The 22,712-nt window shown below is 38.1% G+C and overlaps 1 protein-coding gene across 5 annotated transcripts in view; it reads right to left on the bottom strand.

Moving 5' to 3' along the window:
* Positions 1 to 22,712, bottom strand: part of chd1 (chromodomain helicase DNA binding protein 1) — a 34,402-nt gene that overhangs the window by 4,028 nt on the left and 7,662 nt on the right. For all 5 annotated transcript variants that reach the window (XM_026339244.1, XM_026339243.1, XM_026339247.1 and 2 more), the window contains exons 8-35: positions 21,734 to 21,834; positions 20,847 to 21,025; positions 20,530 to 20,654; positions 20,111 to 20,327; positions 19,807 to 19,896; positions 18,784 to 18,974; positions 16,188 to 16,376; positions 15,010 to 15,172; positions 14,729 to 14,881; positions 14,516 to 14,587; positions 14,277 to 14,426; positions 13,559 to 13,707; positions 13,252 to 13,348; positions 13,064 to 13,159; positions 11,997 to 12,173; positions 11,649 to 11,809; positions 11,526 to 11,567; positions 11,310 to 11,443; positions 9,704 to 9,842; positions 9,413 to 9,563; positions 8,964 to 9,086; positions 8,714 to 8,854; positions 8,354 to 8,629; positions 8,057 to 8,188; positions 4,089 to 4,267; positions 3,125 to 3,224; positions 2,992 to 3,043; positions 2,666 to 2,903 (exon numbers count right to left, since the gene is read on the bottom strand). In XM_026339244.1, coding sequence (XP_026195029.1) covers positions 2,666 to 2,903; positions 2,992 to 3,043; positions 3,125 to 3,224; positions 4,089 to 4,267; positions 8,057 to 8,188; positions 8,354 to 8,629; positions 8,714 to 8,854; positions 8,964 to 9,086; positions 9,413 to 9,563; positions 9,704 to 9,842; positions 11,310 to 11,443; positions 11,526 to 11,567; positions 11,649 to 11,809; positions 11,997 to 12,173; positions 13,064 to 13,159; positions 13,252 to 13,348; positions 13,559 to 13,707; positions 14,277 to 14,426; positions 14,516 to 14,587; positions 14,729 to 14,881; positions 15,010 to 15,172; positions 16,188 to 16,376; positions 18,784 to 18,974; positions 19,807 to 19,896; positions 20,111 to 20,327; positions 20,530 to 20,654; positions 20,847 to 21,025; positions 21,734 to 21,834 — 4,017 coding nt within the window. The remainder of the gene's footprint in view (positions 1 to 2,665; positions 2,904 to 2,991; positions 3,044 to 3,124; positions 3,225 to 4,088; positions 4,268 to 8,056; positions 8,189 to 8,353; positions 8,630 to 8,713; positions 8,855 to 8,963; positions 9,087 to 9,412; positions 9,564 to 9,703; positions 9,843 to 11,309; positions 11,444 to 11,525; positions 11,568 to 11,648; positions 11,810 to 11,996; positions 12,174 to 13,063; positions 13,160 to 13,251; positions 13,349 to 13,558; positions 13,708 to 14,276; positions 14,427 to 14,515; positions 14,588 to 14,728; positions 14,882 to 15,009; positions 15,173 to 16,187; positions 16,377 to 18,783; positions 18,975 to 19,806; positions 19,897 to 20,110; positions 20,328 to 20,529; positions 20,655 to 20,846; positions 21,026 to 21,733; positions 21,835 to 22,712) is intronic.

Here is a 22,712-nt window from a genome sequence, read left to right as displayed (position 1 = left end):
CCTGTATGCACTCCTTACAACGTCTGGGCATACTCCTGATGAGACAATGGTGTTCTTCTAAGGGACTTCCTCCCAGACTAGGCAGCAGTCCACTCAATGGAACGAGACATGATGTCCTAGAGGTGCTCAATTGGATTCAGGTCTAGGGAACGGGCAGGCCAATCCATAGCATAGCATAGCATGGTATGGTATTTCCTCCATGCTCTTCACAGTGTGCTGTAATTGCCTCTGTCTGCACAACAGCAGGTGAAATTGATTCATAATCAGTGTCACTTCCTAACTGGTCAGATTAATAAGTGTGATGACTTAGACTGACATTGGCATGATTATGAGTTTCCTTTATTTTTTGAGCAGTGTCTTGATCTGAGGCCTTCATATGAAGCTTGAGGAGTGCCATAAAATGGGGATCTTTTTTTGTAACTATTTAATTTCAAGTGTATTTCTCACAATATAGAAATAAAAAATGTGAATTTAATGACAATTACAGTAGACAGTGAAAACTATAGGCTTACTATAATGTTATAACATGGTTTAAGTATTAATACAGTTTTATGTAGTATCTTTATACAGTATAAGTCGTACTGACTGCTGGCCAGTTTATTTTAGTAGCATGTAGTCCACACTGAAAACAAATGCAACTTACAACTTAAAGAAGTTATGCAAGACCAAACTATTAAAATTTTTTCAAACGGGGTAATGATGTGGCTATGTTTTCCATCAATTCTATGAGCGTCGGGAAGGCCAATATGCAAGGTTTAAACGTCAAAGAGAAATAAAGGAGGTATATATATGTAGTGCTGTGAAAAAGTATTTACCCTTTTTCTGTTTTTTTTTTCCCTTCAGTTTTTTGCAAGCTGTCCAAACCTGCCTGTTATTTTTTGTGCCACTGACCCAGTTACTTTTAAGGCGCCTTACCAAAGTAAGTGTGTGAACCTTTTGGAATTTTTTGGTTTTATCTATTAATTTGTCATAAATGTGATCTTATCTTCATTGTAGTCAGGTTAGTATTAACAAATACAATGTGAAAAAAGTAATAAAAAATAAATACATTCTGATATTTCACTTGTTGATAACCATAAAAACCTCACAGTGTCAGTGGAAAAAGTATGTTCAAGCATAAGTTAAGAAAATTTGTTTAGGGGTGTGGACTACTTCAACTGACAAAAACTACTAACTTTTTGAGTTTGCTCTACACCAGACGAATGTGCTTATGTGAGCCATGCCTTCACCAAGAAAGAGCTTTCAGAGGATTTATGATAAAGAATTGTTGATTTACATAAAGTTGGAAAGGGTTGCAAAGTGATGTGAAAGAAATTTCTCAGTCTAACGTTAGGCAAACAACCTACAAATTAAGAAATTTTGGGATTGTTGCTACACTACACTACACTACACTTACCAAGAACTGGGAAGCCAGTCAAAATGATTGCCTCATTATTGAGGTAAGAAACCCTGAGTGATCGCCTTTTGGAGTGTCAAACAAAAAAAGTCACAGGTCAGACCTCAACCGTATTCACATACGTTTTCCACTAGCAGTATGATGTTTTTTTGGTTGTTCTCAATATAACATGAAATATCTGAATTGTTTGGTGTTATTTCAGGCATGTTGTATTTGCTAATTTTGATTTTTAAGGCAAATTTGAAATTAAGGCAGGAAACCATTAAATTTCCAAACAGATTTTCTTGCTACTATATTCTAGAGGCAAATGTTTGACATTAGGTCATGGACATAAGGACAATGACCTGAAACACTTTATATAAATATATTAAAAATAAAATATTTATGGTTTAGGAATGCCCTAGACAAAGTCCAGGCCTCAACCCAATTGAAAAGCTTGGCGGGACCTTAAGAAAGCTGTGCGTCAGCAAATGCTGGAAAACCTCAGCGAACAATGTGGTAACCAATGTGATATAGAGGAATGAGCCAAAAGTGCTCCACAATGACATGATGGACTGATAGTTATACAGGAAATGATTAATAAAATTCACATTAAGGAAGATCTTTTATGCTCACTCTCTGCTGGGTTACCTTAAATCTGTTCTGTCATTTCCGCTTTCTCCACACTGTGAAAAATTCCTTTCCTTCTTTTCTCTCAATTCATCATCACCATCTCTAACCAATAACCTTTTTTCCGCTTTCACAAGACAATTAACTCAGAGTTCATTCTTTTTGGCTTAATTCTTAAATAAAAAATGAAATGTTCATCTCAGGTTGTATTTGCAAGACTATGAACAGATTTTTTTTGATTACTTTTTACATACACACAAAAAAAAAAAAAAATACAAACAACAAATTTGTTGTTTTTGTTTTAAAAATTTAAAAACAGGGTGTACTTTGGAACATGTCTGTATGTTAAAGTGTCCTCGGGCAAGAAGCTGAACTCCAAGTTGCTTCTGGAATTTGTATGTGTTCCTAAATTGTAAGTTATTATGGATAAAACGGACTGCCTAAAGATTTAATATAACACAGATCTGTAATATGCCAACAACATTAACATTAAAATTAAAATTGAAATAGACCCCAACAATGGTGTTATTGCCTTTGATAACTTTTGTAAAACACTAGTTGTTTTAGGAAAATACTGAAAACACGTGTCACACGTCAAGTGTTTGGATCTGACAACATGAGGAGAATGAAATACTTGAAATGACATTACATTTCCCTTACCTATCCTGTCTGTCTCTGTCCTTGATGTCTGGTCTGTAGTGGTCTCTGTGGTCTTTGCCATTGCTGAAAGAGGAATATGGTCTTTTCCTGGACTCCCCCCCTGCATTCTTTTTATGCGATTCTGAGCTGAGCCTCTCCTTGCTCTCATGGTATCGACCTGAAGTTTGATGCCTTTCTGAGCAGTAGCTGTCTCTGCTACTCTCATCCTGGTGAGAGTTGTCCTTCAGCCTTTCAATATCTGAGGACAAAAACAATAAATAAATCACTTTATAGGGAAAACTTGGTCATCTTATTCTTTATGTACAACATGGGGAAACAGCTTGTACCTGCATGTTTATAGCTGTGTGTGTTTATACTTCTAGGATTCTGCTCCATTGCCTAGAAAAAGAGAATCATAATAAATTTCTTATGGCAGTAAAGTCCTACTGTAATTCAGATTATTGTATAGCCTTCTCATACTTGCGCGTTCTCCTGTCTTTTCTTGATTGCATGCTTATACAATTTATGCAGTTTCCTGGCGTCAAACTCGGTGAATTTAGAAACAAATATCCACAGGTTTCTGTAAAAGCAAACAAAAAACACCACCTTTATATATAACAAAATATGCAAGTCGTAAGGACAATGTCAGGGGGATCAAGTCTGGACATTGTGTGGAGTTGTGCTTTCACATCACACTGGGAGACACCACAGTAAGTAGTACCTGTGTAGAACCTGTGTATGGAAGGCATAATGTAACACAGCAGAGTTCCCATTCAGACATTATCAGGACTTTATACTCAGATGTAGCAGCAGATCACAAGGCCAGAGCTCATCTCCACACACAGATGAGCTCTGGCTCTCCTGGTATAGGCAGAAGAGTACATGAACTGACACTTTACTAGCTTATGACTTAAAGTTGTCACACTTGACATGTATGTGCAATAAATGTATGTGCAACACAAGCAAGTCTCCTGCATCTTAATAGCGACTCCCTAAGTCCTGCAAATAATTTAAAATCTTTTATTTTAGATATTTTCTCCCTTCTCAACCTGTGGGTGTGGGTCTCACAAAAGTACACAACTTAATCTACTCTGTATCAAATTATACTTTATCACATGAACTGCCTTACCCTAACCCTAATCATCACAACTAACTGCATCACCCTAAACTTTACCTTAAGCTAACCAAAACAAAACCTTAACCTAACCATACCCCCAAAATCTAGTCTAAACACCAAAATAGCTCTTTAAACACCCTTCTCATTGTAAGGACCAGCTAAAATGTCCTCACTTTGTATATATTTGGTCACTCCAAAGGTAAAAAATGTATACAACAATAGCCACACCCACACCCTCCCGGCTCTATGAAGATTTGCACTGGCAATAGTGACACTGGTGAAAACTTAGTTAGATGTAATAAAGTTATTTTAACAATGTGTACTTACTTTCTCCACTGTTTGATCTGGTCGGGATGTGAATACTCCTTTAAACACTCAGTGATATGGTCTCCAATCTTTATGAGGCACTGTCTTGTATGTTCGAGCTGCTCACGCTCCGACAGCCCTTTCTCTGGTCTGTCCAGCTGCTTCAGGGCAGCTTTCACTGGCCTCATTCTTTCTTTGCACTGCAACATTCAAACAAAAGTAAGCTAACAACTGCAGCACAACTTATTTGGGTTTGGTCTATGCTGGTTTTGTTGCTGCCAATACATCAGTCATTGAGACAACTTGTTAAAATAGAGGTGCAACTAATAACTACTCAATAATCAAGTAATTCTTTTTTGAATGGATTATAAAAAGAACAAAGAAATCTGCTTTCAATGTTGACCATAAAACTCAATTTAAGTAAGCAAGATTTTTGGAAAATATGGTTTAGTAAATAAAACAATATTTAGTTGCATGTCCCTTTTTCAATAACTGCATCAAGCCTGCAACACTTTGCTATGCCAGGTATTTACTGCAGCCTCCTTCCGTTGTTTTGGTGGGTTTCTTGGGTAATGATATTGCCAACTCTCAGAAGCTCTCACAATGCTTCTATCAGCTAGCTGTTGTTTTACTTGACTGACCTAGTTGACTTTTCAGGGCATTATAAATTGTTATATTTACTATTTCCAGTGTTTGTGCCATACTTATTATTGTTTTTGCTCTTTTCTCTGACTCCTCCTACAGAAAGACAAGCCTTTTTGACAAATTCCAAGACTAAAACCAAAAGAAGTAATTTAGAGCTATATAAACAATTTACCAAAAATAAGATACAAAGTGAAATATTCCAAATGAGGGTATTAGAGCCTTGACTAAGTGAATATTTGATAACAACTTTGATTTTGATGCATTATTATTTTTGGAGCAATATGAGTTTATTCAAAAAATTTACACCTTTTAACTTCGGGACCCGAAACGGGCCCTCTCATAAAAGTGAAATAAAAATGTGATATATCAATATTTTTTTTCACTTTCACCACATCAGATCTCTTCAACAGCTTCAGACCTATCCATATATATAAGGTTTTTATGATTTTTATATGTTCTTTTAGGTGTTTATGCCCTTTTTATCATGAGAACCCCCGATTTTTCAACAGGCAAAAACACAAAACATGCAGTATTTACTAAAAATAAGATGCAAAGTGAAATATTCGAAATGAGGTTATTAGAGCCTTGACTAAGACAATATTTGATAACAACTTTGATTTTGATGCATTATTATTTTTAGAGCAATATGAGTTTATTCAAAAAACTTACACCTTTTAACTTCGGGACCCCAAACGGGCCCTCTCATAAAAGTGAAATAAAAATGTTATGTATCAATATTTTTTTTCACTTTCACCACATCAGATCTCTTCAACAGCTTCAGACCTATCCATATATATAAAGTTTTTTATTATTTTTATATGTTTTTTAGGTTTTTATGCCCTTTTTGTAATGAGAACCCCCGATTTTTCAACAGGCAAAAACACAAAACATGCAGTATTTACCAAAAATAAGATGCAAAGTGAAATATTCGAAATGAGGGTATTAGAGCCTTGACTAAGACAATATTTGATAACAACTTTGCTTTTGATGCATTATTATTTTTGGAGCAATATGAGTTTATTCAAAAAACTTACACCTTTTAACTTCGGGACCCCAAACGGGCCCTCTCATAAAAGTGAAATAAAAATGTGATATATCAATATTTTTTTTCACTTTCACCACATCAGATCTCTTCAACAGCTTCAGACCTATCCATATATATAAGGTTTTTATGATTTTTTATATGTTCTTTTAGGTTTTTATGCCCTTTTTGTCATGAGAACCCCCAATTTTTCAAAAGGCAAAAACACAAAACATGCAGTATTTACCAAAAATAAGATGCAAAGTGAAATATTCAGGATGAGGGTACTAGAGCCTTGACTATGTCAATAATTGATAACAACTTTGATTTTGATGCATTATTATTTTTGCAGCAATAAGAGTTTATGTACAAAATTTAGACCTTTTATCTCCGGGTCCAAAATGGGCACTCTCATAAAACTGAAATAAAAGTGTTATTTAGAAATATTTTTTTTTCAGTTTTACCACATTAGATCTCTTCAACAGCTTCAGACTTATCCATATATATAAGGTTTTTATCAGTTTTATATGTTTTTTTTAGTGTTATCCCCTTTTTGTCATAAGCACAGGAGAGAAAAACTCCTATGCAATATTTACCAATTTGTTATTTTCTGTCAAAAGATGTTTTGTTTTGTCATGTGTGTCTGTGTGTTTGCAATGCATGTTGATGCATAAACCACAGATCCCTGTGAGGTGAATTTAGCATGCATGCATTCCACGTTTGGTGCACTGGTTCCACACCCTTCTGCACTGTGGGCACAACACACACTGCTTCTGCTTTCTTGAGGTCCCTGGCTGTAGCTTCTCCTCCTCCTCTTCTTTCTCCACATGACCATGGTCCTGGCACCAGGCTTGTCAGACCAGTCTGTCTGCAGACAGTCCTCTGTGCAAATGCCTCCTCTTTGCCATGGCCGGGGCAATGAGAGCTCTGTCAACCGACTCTAAGAAGAGATGCCAGCTGCAGCACTTCATGCTGTTCCAGCATGGGTCCACAGAAGTGAGCAGGACATAGGCATTGTAACATGACATGTCCATCATGTCATATTCCTAGATATACTTGAAACCTGCACGCATATGAGGTCTGCATGCAGGCAGACAACATCTTCAGCCCATAATATCTTCAGACAACCTCTTCAACCCATAATTTCCAGGTTTGGAGGGCACATACTCTCAAATGCAGTCTCAGGGCCGCTGATCCTGACAAATGCAAAGTATAAGTCCATCCTGGGGTCAAGATGGGAGGGGGAAAGAATGTCAGGGGCTCTTCATGTGTGGCAGACCAAAGGATTTCCCCTTTTTTTGATCTCTATTGAGATATTACCACTTTCTCTTCCTCCTCCCCAGAGTTGAAGGTCACCTAGTTGCCTAGCAGGAGTTCCACCTCTCATCTCTCCTGACTCTCGGTTGACTTTTCACTGCTGGTAACTTGCTCCTCACTCTCCTCAGAGGACTGCAAGTCTGCAGCAGGGACCTCGCCTAGTTTCATTCTTCCCCTGATGGCTGTCTTCAGGACATATGACCAGCCAGACAAGGCTGCAAACTATTCTCCCTGCATGTTTATGCAGGTGCATGTCTGTGTTTACTACACATCCAATAGGAGAGACGAGGCTCTCTCTTGATAAAGTAACGACAAAGCCCAATTGGCCTTTGATGACACACACACACACACACACACACACAAACACACACACACACACACACACAAAATGTATTCTCAATCACTTTCACTCTGTTTTATAAACTGAGCCCATTGGGCCTTTGATGACTGAAATTTCACATGCGGACACAGTAACTCTCTCTCACACACACACACACACTCACACACACACACATAAAAAATAAATTTTCACCCACATTCACACTACTCTTTTACATCAGTCCCACACACCAAGACCATTTTTGTGGTGCTCAGATTTCTTATTGCCATGCATTTTGGTAACGTAAGAGAACCAGTCCTCGATCGAAACCTTATGTGATAAAACCCTGCTGACCCTGGTGGTTTTGGGGGGATCATGAACCGTAAAACCTTTTTTCCCTGTATTTTGAAGGTAGAGGCTTAGATTTATTTGGTATTAATGGGAAAAGAATGATAATAGGTCAGGATTACAGTATATCAAAAATATGTCGTTATAATGGAAGTCAATGGGACCAGTAGAGCTTAATAACCCTACAGAACACCAATACAAGAAACACAAGCTAGTCAAATATTAAAATACTTCTGCTCACCTAAAATACCTCAAACCTAAATTTCTTCAATGCACAGCAAACACAAATAAATTGCCCTTGTTCCAATGTAATTGGAGGGCATTATCAGCAGAACATACCACACTGAAAGTCCGCTGGTCTAGTTCTTCAGATTCGTCAGATACTGGCACATTCTCTCCACTTGCTGTTATATGGACAGGAACATCTGAGGCTTTTTTTGTTCGTTCCCGTACCTCAGACTTTGCTTCACTCTGACAAAAAGAATTTGACAATTTATTCCTAAACAAATTATTGTCTCACTTTTTTACTTTTCTATCTACTTAAGTGACAGTCTACAGCATGATTATCTGTTCCACTAATTAATCAAGACTATTGTCAAGTGTAGTACAAAAATAAGTCAAATAGCTTTTATTCACCTTTTCCGTGCTCTCCTCTTGTTTATGTACCATCTCTGATGGCTTTGTTTCTTTTTTCTCTTTGGGCTCCTTTGTCTCTTTTATGTCACAAATTTCTTCCTTTTTCTCTTTTTTGCCTTCTTTTTCTTTGACCTCCCTCTCCCCTGTTGATAAAACCTCCTCCTGCTCTGGTTCTTCATCGTCTTCTTCTTCTTCCTCCTCCTCCTCCTCCTCCTCCTCCATGACGACCCTCTCTGCTCTGCCGCGTCTGCTTGGCAGCTTTACCGGTGGCATCTCCTAAGATGGAGAAAGCATGTGACTAAAAACAGAAAACATTCATGTCATGCTCCAGAAAACAATACCACTTATATCTAAATGTACCTTTTCCTCTTCAAGTTCATCCTCATCTGACCTCTTGTCTGATGGGGGCTCTGAGGATGGACTCTTTATGATTTCATCCGTCTTAGTTGGCTTCAGAGTTTTGCTCTTTTTACTTCTTGGTTTCCTCTTCTGTGAAATAGTCTAGAATTTGATAGATATTCATTTTAATCTATCCATAATTCTGAAAATTACTTGTTATCATTCAAGTTAGTAGAGGAAGCTTGACATGCACATTAAAGCCAACACTTACTGTCCCTGTTTGTTTCTGTGCTTCTTTTTTGGCCAGATGCTTGCTCAGTAACTTGATGAGGTAGTCTGCTCTGGTCTGTAGCTGTTTGGCCTGTGGTTTCTTGTCAGGGTCATCTGGTAGTAGCTAGGCAACAGAGGAAACAAATTTTACAGTTAGAGATGATGATGATCCTAAGCACTCTTAATGGGGCTGATATGACCCATCAGCTGATAATTCACATACTGTGTTCTGCTTTTTTCTGTTCAATAAGTATGATATGCAAGAACTTTCAGTACACGTAACATTTACAGTGACAAAAATGAAAATGACGGTGAAGAAGGAGACAGTTAACTTAATAAACACACCAAACATATACACTAAATACAGGACAACTAATATTACACGATTACTGTACATCAATTCCTAAAAATTGCATAAACATAGTAGAAATTAATATTGCCGGAACTTGCCTTGTGCGTGAGATTGAGGTCTGGATCCATCTTAATCATTTCCCAGCTGCCATAACCGTACTCATAAATTCCTATGAGGAGGCTGGAATCATCCTCTTTCCCCCACTCAATGTCAAAGTGTGCTGCCTTTGAGTGGCATGGAATCATATACCTATTGAAAATATTGCAATGTAACATTTAACAAAAAAGCTGTAGCTGATGTAGAAATACTATACGAACACATGAAAATAACAAATGAAATAACAAATTAGCCAATTCTCAATGCTGTCTAAAAACAATTGGGAGCTTTACTTCTTTCTCTCCTCGGGGTCAGCAGGAATGGCCTTGTGGAGTGGAGCCAGCTCTTCCTCATGGGAGATAACAAGCTTGGCATTTACCTGGACTCCAGAGATCCTGAATGTAGGACCTTTCACCTTTCCTCTTCTGCCTCCTGATGAGACAAGTGGAAAATAAGCATGTGAAATTTGGTTCAGGGAAAAAAGTGCCCATATTATGCCCTTTTGGGGCTTGAAGGACCCTGAAGTCCTCAAAATGTGCCTGTACACAGTCACGCTGAAAAACCATGTAAACATAGGAACTGACAAGTGTGAAAATGTGCGCAAATACACCTAAAAAAAAACAACCAGTTTTGAGTTGGAGCTTTGCATGCACACAACATACAAACTACTTTGCTTGCTAGTGTGAGGACCATTCTTGCCAAAACATAAATTAAAGGATAAAAGAAGAAAAAGAAAAGAGACTTCTGCATTCTTCCATATAGCCAAAAAGTGAGCACTGTCAGAGCTTTGAGCTCTGCTGCTACAGTTTTGCTGTTTGCAGAGTGAGGAAAAACAATGGTGCACTGTGAGTTTTCAGCTGAGGTTGTCGTGTTTGGACTGAGCCTCAGCAGATTGGGTGCCTAACAATACGTAATTTTGAGCACAAATTGGACTATTCAAGGACAGTTTTATTTAAAAACAACAACAAAGGGGAGGGAGTGCACTCTCCTACCATACTTCGTCTGTCTCTACATGCATCGGAGTCCTACGTGTACGCTTCACCTTGGAGCACGACATGGAGCCAAAAATCTTTTATCTTCTGTCCCAGACTATTTAATCTGTAGTCTCTTTACATTGCCTTCAAAATATTACTGGTGAATGAACGGTCATGTGCTCTTGCTAGATTTACACATTATGGAAATTATTTGCACTTAAAACGCAACTGACACATGTCAAATACAACTTGATCAAAAACTATTATGGTCACAAATTTAGTTTCCTTCTAGCAACATGTGGGTGGTGAGAAGCTAGAGTAGAAATACTACTTGGACTGCTGCAATGTAGAGCTGTGCAACACGAAGGAATTACTAGATAAAGTTCGAGTTGGAATAGGACTGGGTACAGCTTAATCATAATAACTGGTTGAGTTATGTCACCAAACAACTGACCATGTATTTCTGCTGCCTTTAAATAACCCTTTGCACATCGTAGAGTTGCTTTGAGGCTCTCCATGTCCATGTCCACTGTAGGTTTTTTCTGATCACTTAAACATGTGGCTTAAACAAAGCCAAATATAACTGTAATCATTAAGATACTGAAAACAATGTATGACAACTGTACTTGAGTTCAAATCATGTCAAACACTGTTTCTCCTCTAGTGAAATAACCACAGTCGCTGATGTCAAAATAAGACATTAACAAAATTTCACACCTCTTCTTCCCCAACACTAGATGGCTCTTTTACACAGGTGCTGGAGCAAACTCACTTTGCCTCCAACACAACCTCTTGAAGCGGTTTAAAGAAGAGTCCGTGTGGACACCCTGTGCCAGCTTGGTATGTTTTAAAAAACATAGTGAGGTGGTGTGCTATCTTGATGAGGCAATGCAAAAGGATCTACTATATAGATATATTAGGTTACCTGAAGTCTTCTCTGGTCCACAGGGGTTTTCTCGTAATGTTCTCAAACAGCCATTGTGAACAGTTTCTGCCAAGCGTTTTAAGTCATGTTCAGACTTATCCACAAGTTCAGCATCACGAGCAATTGCATCCAACCTGAGTGACATAGCACATTTTTAGCACACTTTGTGTCATGTATTTATTAATAGAAATAGAAAAGAAATCTAATCTAGCTTACCTTTCTAATGGTCCTCCAAATTTTTTATAACTCTTGACAAACCTGTAAGATTTTGAAAGGAATATGTGAGGAGGAGTAATTTACTAATAGCCACACAGAGAAACTGGCTTTTAATATAGTCACCTTCGAATTTCAGCATCGCTGAAACCTTTGATGTTTTCTCGTGGAATGGTCCGAGGCCGTCCTCGTTTCTTTGGTCTTTTCCTGTCTGAGGTGGAGTCACTGTCAGACCCAGAGTATCTCCTGTTCCTGCTTTGCCTACCTTCGCCAGCATTAAAGCTTATCTGTTAACACAAAGAAAAATTACCTGGAAATTCTTTAAGAAGCTATAACATGCAACAATACATATTACAGCGCTTACTGAAGTTAAGATGAAAGACATTTTAAACAGTTTTTTGCTGAAAACAAAAAAACAAATTGTGAGTATAAACACCCATGCCGATATAATTATTGGTGAGATTGCTTCTATACCTGTTTGGCACAATTCCTCATGCGTGGCAGCATGTAGATTTCCTCCAGCTCCCTCTGTCTCTCCTCTTCTTCCATCCTCCTTCTCTGTTCCTCAGGAATTATTTCGTCCCAACTCCGCTGGCTACGCTCGGAGTCGATGTCTATTTCCTCATCTTCCATCATGGAAAAGTTGGCTACCTGCACAGGTCAGGTCAACAACTAGAAATGTTAGCTTTGTGTAAATATAAAATCAAAAGCCATTCACTGTACATGAAATGTGTGTTTCCATTGTGACCAAGTGGTAATAGCTTAAAGATGGTATACAGTCATATGCGACATGCAGTTTGATGCCAAAGAGGCTCTTGAGGATCAATTACTGTGAACAGAGGCTGTTTATTGTAGCATATTTGATTGTGATTGTGTCACTATGGCCACCTTTTCAGACCTGGTTTTAACAAATTAACTGAGAGGATACAGAATTCAGTAATATCACACACAGAAGGGCAACAACCATAATCCATCCCAAAGCTAATCAGATGCTGTTCAGCATTCATTCACAGTATTTTCCTGATCTTTATTATTGTTATTATTCCCTACATTTTTCAGCACTTAACTACTTCAGCATACTTTCACCTACAGAAACCATTTAGATGTTTAGATACTAAGCTTCTTCTTCTTTTTTTTAAAGAAACCTTTCATAATGCATCTCTATTGGAGAATCTCTGCAAATCCTCTTCAAGCTGGTCCTTTTTCAGCTTTAACCAGCTTTAGGGGCTTCCATCATCAATTTTTAGCATTTCATATTTTTTTAATTTGAGATTCAACCGTTTCAGCTTCTTCTGCATATGTTCAGCTCTGTGAAAAACAATTCCTATTTCTCTTCAGCTAATTTCATCAGTACTTTAGATGTTCAGCAACTTTCAGCAATTCTTGGGGAATTCATTTAGCATTATAGCATTAACAGTGCATTTTCAGGAAATGTTTTTCAAGTTCCTCTTGTTTTCCAAAATACAAGAGCTATAATTTACAATAAAGAGAGTTAAAAAAAAATCTGAATATTCAACCAAAATAAGAAACTTCTTTAAAACCTTGAACTGAGATAGCAGTTCTTCTCCCACTGTGGACGGGCCAGGGTCATTCTCTCTCGTCTCTGCTCTTTTGAGGATCTCGTCAATATCCATTTCCTACAGAGCACAACAGACTGAGAAATGCTACTCATATATATTTCAGAAAAATAAGTGGCTATATGTACATACAAATTAGAATAAGTACATACCTGAGGCTCTAGTTCCTCACCCTCTGGCTCTTTGAAAAGCTCCTCAGCACCAAACTTCAAGATAGCAGAAAGCTCCTCCTTATTAAATGGTGCAGAACTATATGCAATAGAATACACCCAAATGAGTTAACAAAAAAGTGTAGTAGCAAACCTTCAGGGAAATACACATTAGTAATTAGATTTTTGTAGGGTGAGAAACGCTTCAATCTTCTTGGCAACCCTGTTAATAGATTGTTTACAAGCACAATAATTCTAGTTGACAAGAAGCATAGACAATAAGAAGCAGAATTCAATATGTGTTGCTTGCCTGGAGGGAGCAGCACCAGTATGTAGGACAGTTTTTCCTGTGGTGTCCATCCTCTGAATGACAAGATGGTCCAGCACCATTTTCTTCTTTGCCCTCTCAATTATGTCCTCCTCCACTGAGCCCTTTGTCACCAGGCGGTAGATGTTCACCTGCCAGTGCAAAATCAAACCGTAACATGTATGTGTGTTCAAATGCCATTCCCACAGAAGCTGTGACTTTTTTTTTTTTTTTTTTTTTAAATAGTAAAAACTAAAATTGTTTTTTTCTTGACATCTCACATTTACCTGACAAAGTACAGATTTTCAGTGCTGTCACTAAGCTACTTAATTGTATTTTTTAAATATCAGCAAAGAGCGTTTGATGCTGCACCACAAAAAAAGTTTGGACAGGGGCATTGGTTTATCAAATTTATAAAATATTCAAGTTACACTGTTCTGGATGACTCCAAAAAATTGCTGTTTAATAGGTAACAAGGGATTGAGTACAAAAGGAGCATTCATCAAAAGATCAGTATGGGTTGTGGCCCTCCACTTTGTGCTTAAAGAATATTTCTCAATGGAAAGAATTTAGGTCTTTTGCCATCTACAGTACATAATATTGTGGAAAAAAAAAAGCACAGTCAGGTGTTACTTATTGCCAACTTAACAGTGTGCTAAAATACAAGTGACAGTTGACAAATAAAGAAAAACGGTCTACGTTAATGACATTTTTTGATTACCTGTCTTTTCTGCCCAATCCTGTGTGCTCTGGCTTGGGCTTGCAGATCATTTTGGGGATTCCAGTCTGAGTCAAAGATGACTACGGTGTCTGCCGATGCCAGATTGATACCCAAACCACCTGCACGTGTTGATAGCAAGAAGCAGAAATCCTGGGCAGAAAAAGCAAGTTTAACTATATGTAACATCCCTTGTTTATTAAAATTACCGCTATTTACTGTATACAGAGCAAAGAACATACCTCTGAACCCTCAGCATTAAAATGATCCAACGCCTGCTTCCTCATCTCCCCTTTGATGGAACCATCTAATCTCTATACAAACATAACATTTCAAATGTATGTATTATAACTGATGTGTTAATGGCACTTTATCTTTTCTTGCTAGCTGTAATGAATTGTCGGTATGTATACTGTATGCATTTAAAAAATTTCCAATAAACAAAGTAAAGCTACCTGAAAGAGGAACTGTCGGCACCTCAGGTACTCAGCCAGGATATCCAGCATCCGTACCATCTGGGAGAAGATGAGAACTCTGTGGCCTCGCTCCTTTAAACGCACCAACAGTTTGTCTAGCAGAACTAACTTCCCACTGCTGCGGATTAGTTGCTGTGGAAAAAGGGCTTAATTGATAGTCTATTCTCTCTCAGATTGTGTTTACACAGATGGCATGGTACATGTTAGTAGAGCAACATATGTTAATGCATAGGGTGTATAAATATACAAAATGAACAGACCTGTAAAGCTTCAGCTCTATTGAGGAATTCATTGTCCTCTGGGGGCTTGATAAGGTAACAATGATTACAACACTTTTTTAGTTCCATCATGATGTTCAGGAAACCCGATGTACTTCCTTTGGTACCTTTACTCAGAGCTTTGTAGTTCCTTGTTAGAATCCATCTGTTCAAAAACAGAAGAAATATTCAGATGCTACAATGACAATGAATGGCAGCAAAATCAATTAACTTAAAAAAAAACGAGGAAACTAGGGATGTGTCCATATCCCTGTGTCAAAAAACCCACATAATCCACTGAATTAGACAATGCAAAAACTGTTGAGTTAAGGTATAAAAATTCACAACATGCTGACATTGATGACGATAATCAACTGGTGAAGCCAGTCACGAGTGAAGCTGAAGCGCTCATTCATGTGTTACCTTAAGGCTAATGCAAAAACATAATCTAGTGTCTGATAGGTATATTTATTTAAAGAAAAAAAAAAAAAAAAAGTGGTATCTTCATACAATGAATAATGAATTTAAAAACTAAAATGAGGCACCAATTCTAATTTGTGGAACAAAAAGCACAAAAACACTAGCATTATTTTAAGTTACTCTGTGCTGTTCAATTATGAATTTGGACAATACATGGCACTGATTTATCTGAGTGCATTAGTGGAGATAACTTGTATATAGTATATTAAATATGTATATATAACTGTCTACACTTGTTAAATGTCATCACTGCTATAACAACATAAGTTTCTTCACTAGTGTTAGCTGATAGATATTTCACAAAGCCCTCTTAGCGTCTACTTTAGAGTTGTTCACTTAATATATGTTCACCACTCTCAAAGGTTTGGTAAAAATACCCCTATTGATAGATCTGAGCAAACTTAAACAATCAGAAATTATGAAAGTGTTTTCAATGTAAAGAAATCCCTGCCCTCTGGCTGCAGTTGTCACCGTAGCAATGCAGTGACATGACGCAATGTGCAAGTCCCCTATTAAGTTATGCTACAACAGGGCACTTAACATAAGAAACAACATAAGAAAGTTCCTGCCCTCATCCTAATTGATCCCAAAGTTTATTTTTTCTTGTTTACCACAACATCAGCTCCTTAGAGTTACAAAATATAAAGATATCCAACACACTCTTATATTAAAAAGCATAGAGAAAAGTACACAGCTCTTACTTGTAATACTGTTTCTGGATAGCACTCATCTCCACTCGAAGTATCTGCTCCACTTTAGCAGGAAGCGATTTCTCCACATCCTTCTTGACTCTGCGCAGTAGAAATGGTTCCAATTCTTTGTGCAAACTGGTGTAGCCTGAGTCTCTACCTTTACCATGTTCATCCTCAAACAGCTCCCAAGAGTGAAACCTTGAACAGAGAGACAGCACATAGTAGATATGCAGCATGACAGACAACAGATGGTACAAGATAAAGACAGAAAAACCTATTTAGTTATGTAGTGTTGCATAGACTTGTATATGTTTTTAGGTAGTTTGGAAAGTTAGGCCAAGAAGCATCTGGATAGAACCAGTTGTATGATTTTGCCTTTATACACCACCACATTGCATTTGAAATAAAACAAAAAAGATGTGATTAAAATGTGGACTTTGAACATTTTTAGGAGGTAAGATATGGAATTTACCTTTCAGAAATTACATTTTAAACCTCCGCTGTCAGTGGTTCAATAGTATTTGGATAATTGACTAACAAGAGGTTAATTGACCAGGTGCAGTCCATTGGTAACATTCAAGAACAGGAAAGTCAGTTTAGAGAACTTGTACCAGAATCATGGGAAGACAAAAGTATGTCAAAGGAAGGGAACAGCTCATGGTCTAGAGCATAACACATAATGTTTCAAACATGGTGGATGCAGTGTTCTGCTTCAGGGTGGCTGTGGATCAATAGGTAGAGCAGTAGTCTGCCAATAATAGGATCGGTGATTTGATTCCCGGCTGCCATGTAACATGCCAAAGTGTCCCTGGGCAAGATACTGAACTCCAAGTTGCCTCCAGTGAGTCAGATCAGTTACATAGCAGCTCTGCCATTGGTGTGAGTGTGTGTGTTGAGTGCCAGTTAGGTAGAAAAGCGCAGTGCAGACCATTTACCATTTATGCTCATACCATTTATGGTAAACTGAACTGATAGATTGAAAAGATCCTAAACACAGTTCTCCACAAGAGAGGGATCCAGAGAAGGCTTCTTCGACAGTAGAGTAATCTGGGCCTGCTTGAACGAGGTGGGAAAGGTGCCTGTTGTGAGAGAAGTGTTGATGATCTGTGTAATGGCTGGTATTAGTGTTGGTGCAATAGCTTGAAGAAGAGTGGAGGAAATCGGATCCAGAGAGCAGGTGATCGGGCGATTCGAGAGGAGGAGGGTGGAAACGTCGTCCTCTGACAGGGTTGAAAACATAGTGAGTGAACAAGTGAGATGCGCCGTTGGGTTTAGTTAGCAGAATGTCATCGTCAGGAGGAGAGAACTGGGAGCTGATGGCTGCCACCTTGTTGGTGAAAAAGGAGGTGAAGTCTTCTGCTGTGAGACAGCAGGGTGGAGTAGGTGGGGGTGGATAGAGCAGACTTCAAAGACTTGAAAGTAGAGAACAGCTTTCTGGTGTCTGTGGTGTTGCTGAGCTTGTCCTGGTAGTATTCCGACTTCGCCCTAGTGGCAATGTGAGAGAAAGATGCAAGCAAATCCTAATAATCAGCAAGAACAGGTTAAGACTTGGATTTGCGCCACTTCCTCTCAGCACTCCTGAGCACGGTGCGTTGTTCACAAATCTGGTCAGTGAGCCACAAGTTGAAAGCTGAAGGATGAGCAGGTCTAGAAGACATCTGACAGAGACTATCCAGGCAGAATGAAAGGATATTGCAGAGCCTGTCCGTGGCTGCGTTTGTGTCTGGGGTGGAGAGATCATGTGGCGGGTCAGCGTTGCAGAAACCAGGGAAGAAAACTGCTCCGGATTGCGGTGAAATGTTACCAGTGAATTGGAAGAATGTGACGGCCATGTAATGCCCCTGTAAGTGAGTTAGTTCTACTGATGTGCTATAAACAAAACACATTTGTGCTTCCTCCTCTCTGTACTTTTCTGCAGGCATCTATTACAAATAAAATTGAACTGAACTGAATTTATTTCTGGGAGGTACTTTTTCTGTCATGTCACTCAGTTGTTCATAGAACAAGTGCACGACCGACCTACCGTCCCAACTGTGCACAATGTACCTGATCCTCTGGAGATTTTCCTGAGTGCATATGTAAAAATTACTTATGATATGGGCAACACTGGTAAGGCTCTGGGCTGGCTCACTACATTTCTAGCTTTACCTATCATTGCTATGCTGATGACACACAGCTCGTCCTTTCCACTGCATGATTACACGAGTATACGTATCACTGCTTGTCTCTGACATCTCTGCCTGGATGAAAGAAAGGCATCTTCAACTCAACTAGTCAGGCAAAAATCATACAAACTGCCATTGTCCAAATACTTATGGCCCAAACGATATTATTGCACCATCAACAAGCCCTTTTAACATGCTCTTTTGTTAAATAAAAAACACTTTAATGTGAAACTGAGCCACAGTTATTTTATTGTGACGGAGTTTAGAAAAAGTGGTTGCTGTCAATCTATGCTCTATATCTATATGTATCTGCTATAGTAAAAACAAGCTGTAAATGTTTTTTTTTTTTGCCCCATTCTATAAATGTCTATAAACATGATGAAGGAAGGACAAATATTTAACATAAGTTACTGTTTTAATATAGAAAAATGATGTCCTACTTCTCAGGCATAATGAAGTGCAGCAATGACCAGAGCTCCTTTAGGGAGTTCTGCAATGGCGTTCCTGTGATCAAAAGCCTGTGATTAGACTTGAAGTCAATCATGGTCTTGTAGAGAAGGGAGTCGTCATTCTTCAGTCGGTGTGCCTCATCCACACCAATGAAGGCCCAGTTAACACTGCCCAAAAACGACTGCAGACACACAACAGATTTTACATGTGCTCGAGTAAATTTCAACGGACACAAATCATGTAATAAGTTAAGATGATTAAGACACAAACAAAAACAAATTGCATTTACATGCACTTACATGACAAGATAACTGGTCTTATTTAGGTAATCGGGAATGAGTTTATATCTAGTCAAGAAACCTGGTCAAATCCATTTATAAAAGCAGCAGATGAGTAATCAGATTTCTTATACCTAGAGCTTATTTTGCAAGCATGACACTGAAATTTTAACTGTATGGAGACAGACAAGATTGCTTCCTGCCACACATTTTTTTATGTAAGTAAAGGGAGCTGACTGACAGTGCTGTGCGAGAGAGACACAGTCACAGCACTACTTTTTACAGTGCAAACTGTCCGAATTAAAGAACTAGTGTGAAAAGTGACTTATTTAGATGTCTATGCAGCACTTTGTGTTTGTTTAAGTTTTAAATACATTTTGGGTGGACTTAATTTAAAAATGAGTAGCGTCGCTCTGTGCAATGATCTCTACTATTATCCAACCACACTTCTCAGCTAATAGTAGCAGTGTGGTGTTGACAGCCTTTGTCCTGCACATGCATGAAAAGCTAATTAACAATCCAGTTACGAATATAAATGGCAGAGTTATCCGAGTTCTCTGTGAGAAATCTACCTAGGAAAGTCAGGTTTCTCTAATCCCCTATCCCCATTATGGAAAGGAGATTTTACTTTTACCCATTTACAATGAGTTTAATATGAAAACCGATTGTAACCTGGTTATGTGAGTGCATGTAATCACACTGCATGACTCATCATAGTGTAAAGACGCTACTGACCTTGTCTTTGAGAAGAATCTCATATGTTGTGAGGAGAATGTTAAATTTCAGTCTTTTGCTATGGACATGCATCCATTCATGTGTCCTGATCTATTACACAAAAACACAAGAGAACAGGAAACATTACAGGCAATTCCATAATTGCAGTCTTTGCTGCTTGGATCCATACATCTTTAATTATGTGATAAAGGGGATATGAAATTGCATGAAAACATAGTGTGTTTTTTCTTTCTCAGATATGGCATTGTGCACCGCCAGACATTCGCTATTGGTTATACAACAGGTCTTGAAATTGCTACCATACCATGTTCCTGCTGTTGATGTCTCCCAGGTAGACCACAACATTCATCTGGGGGGCCCAGAGCTGGATTTCTCTTTGCCAAGAGGTTAGTGTAGAGAGAGGCACAACCAACAAAAAGGGCCCATACAGTTGGTGTTCATTAAACAGGTAGTTGAGGAAGCAGATGGTCTGGATGGTCTTTCCTAAACCCATCTCATCAGCAAGGATACAACTATTACCTCTATGATTCAAAGACAGAATAGAAGAGAGCAGTTGAATAGTTGAAAACAGATCATCAGCCTGCAGCACATTACGGAATGATCAAGCATTCATAGACAAAATAGGTCTCCATTACAATATGGTATTGTTTCCCATTATTATAGTATTAATGTTGGTCAATGCAAGATGAGAATTTAAGGATTTAAGGATCGCTTGAGTCGTACTTGCACCAAGAGTGGGCCATCCAGTTTAAACTGTCCAACTGGTAGTCTCGGAGCTCCAGTCCATCACCTCCTATGTAAGCTGGTTGCTTCTTCATAGGCACAAACCTGGGTCTCTGCTTTAAAACCTAAGAAAAGAACATCAAGTGGTGACAGTGTTAAAGTCAGAACTTGCAGTTTATTTGACATGTTAAAATAACATGAGAAGAGCTAATGCTAAAATCAAGCTAGCAAACCAATCTAAATTAAATTTAAACTCTATTGTTCACGGTGTAACACATTATCAATAAACTACCAATACAGACATGGAAACAATTTACCTTGCAGTCCCTGAATGGAATAGTCTTGGACTGGTTTCTGCTCATGTAGTCACTGATGCATTTCTGGAACTTTTTGGCAATCAGAGCACCATCCTCCCAACTACACTCAGAATATGGTAAACCCTGCCACTTGCATAGGTAGTCTGGGTAACCAGCCACGGACTTCTGGTTTGAATGTCCTGCTCAACGGAATACAGAGAACTACTTACTTACACAAACCCATAGGAACCAATACAGTGCTTCAGGAAGCATTCAACTGCATCATTAGCAAACTTTTAATTTCTTGTATATTTAATTTTAATGGATAAAACTATATTTAAAAAATGTATATATGTTTTTTTTTAAATCCCCACAAATTCTAAAAATCAAAAACTATAAAGTCATTTACATTTACATTTACAGTGGTATTCAGAGCAGGGATGTCAGAGGACATCAGCCTGGGATCACCCTATTGAATTTTCCACAAGTATAGAAGAAGGAAGTGCTTTTTTTTGTTGTATTTGGTGTGAACATCTAAAGGTGAAGAAATAAAATGGTGTGTAACTTCTTAACAGGAATAGTGTCAAGTATGTTGAAATGAAGACTATAAACTTACAGTGCATGAAGCAAGTGTTCCGTTTACTTGCCTGGCAGTACAGATAGTCTGTATGGACCACATTTTTGGTCTGCCTGTGGCTGTACACATGCAGCCATGTGTACAGCCACATGCAGTCATGTGGTCATGTTCACTGACTGTGATGTGTACACATAGGGCTAAATAAAATAAATCACATTTACAACACAGTTGAGTGTTTAAAATTTGAAGGTGTTTAAATACTTTCTGAAGCTACTGTATGTTCAGAGTAAACTGGTTCACACAAACAACAAATACAATTGAGCAAACGCACCTATGATTCGTTCAACTAGCTGGTACTGAGAATGCAGGTCATTCATCAGTTCTTCCTGACAATTGAAATATTCAATATCCTCTGGTGAAGCCATCTTTAACCTGGTAAAAGGAGAAAAAGAAAGCACACGTTAACCCATACTGGATCAAAAATGGACAGCCGACTAAGAAGTTGTATCAGCTAAAAATGAAGCTGTTGTATGTAATAGTATGTTTTACTATGCTCCCAATATGCTTGTTAAAAAAAAAAAAAAATCAGTGAATCAATGTCAATGCATATGTGCAAATGTAGCATTATATATCCCAATTGTCTGAAGGGTATCCCTTTAGTGACTACTTGTAGCAACCTAGGTCTGTATAAAAAAAATCAGTGTGGTTAAGTGGTTTCCAACACAGCATTAATCACCAAGGAAATGTTTCTAGTAATGTTATCTCACCAAAATACTTTAGTTAGAGAAAATCTTCTTAAATGCTCTCACACATGAATAACACGCAAAGATGCTTTACAATGTTGTAGAGACCATACATTTATGAACAAAGCAAAGAGTAAATAAAAAGGTAGATTCCTGAATGGCCGACCTTATGATCAAAGAGCAAGTGTGCTTTCTGTCATGGTGGTGAACACACTCCATCTGCTAATTTGCACTAAGATGGACAATCACATGAGGATGTAATAATAGTGATGATGTAATAGTGAAAAGAAAATCTAGCCCTTAAAACTAATTTACCTCAGTAACTACTAGGCTACTACATCTGACATCCTTAAAGTTCTGATTAAAGATTTTAATAAATCACAACTCAATTTACCACCGGACACGGTTAACCAGATCACTTTCCACTGCGTTCACCGCCTTGGATCACTCTCAAACAAAACACGCCAACTCCAGAACACCACAACCTGACAACAGGTAAAGGTTAAGAAATGAAAGACACAAAACAATAAATATGCATATCTGATTGTGGACAATTTTTACATAAAA

Source organism: Anabas testudineus, chromosome 22, assembly GCF_900324465.2.
Source record: "Anabas testudineus chromosome 22, fAnaTes1.2, whole genome shotgun sequence".
Taxonomy (NCBI): domain Eukaryota; kingdom Metazoa; phylum Chordata; class Actinopteri; order Anabantiformes; family Anabantidae; genus Anabas; species Anabas testudineus.
This window is presented reverse-complemented; position numbering and strand designations above follow the sequence as displayed.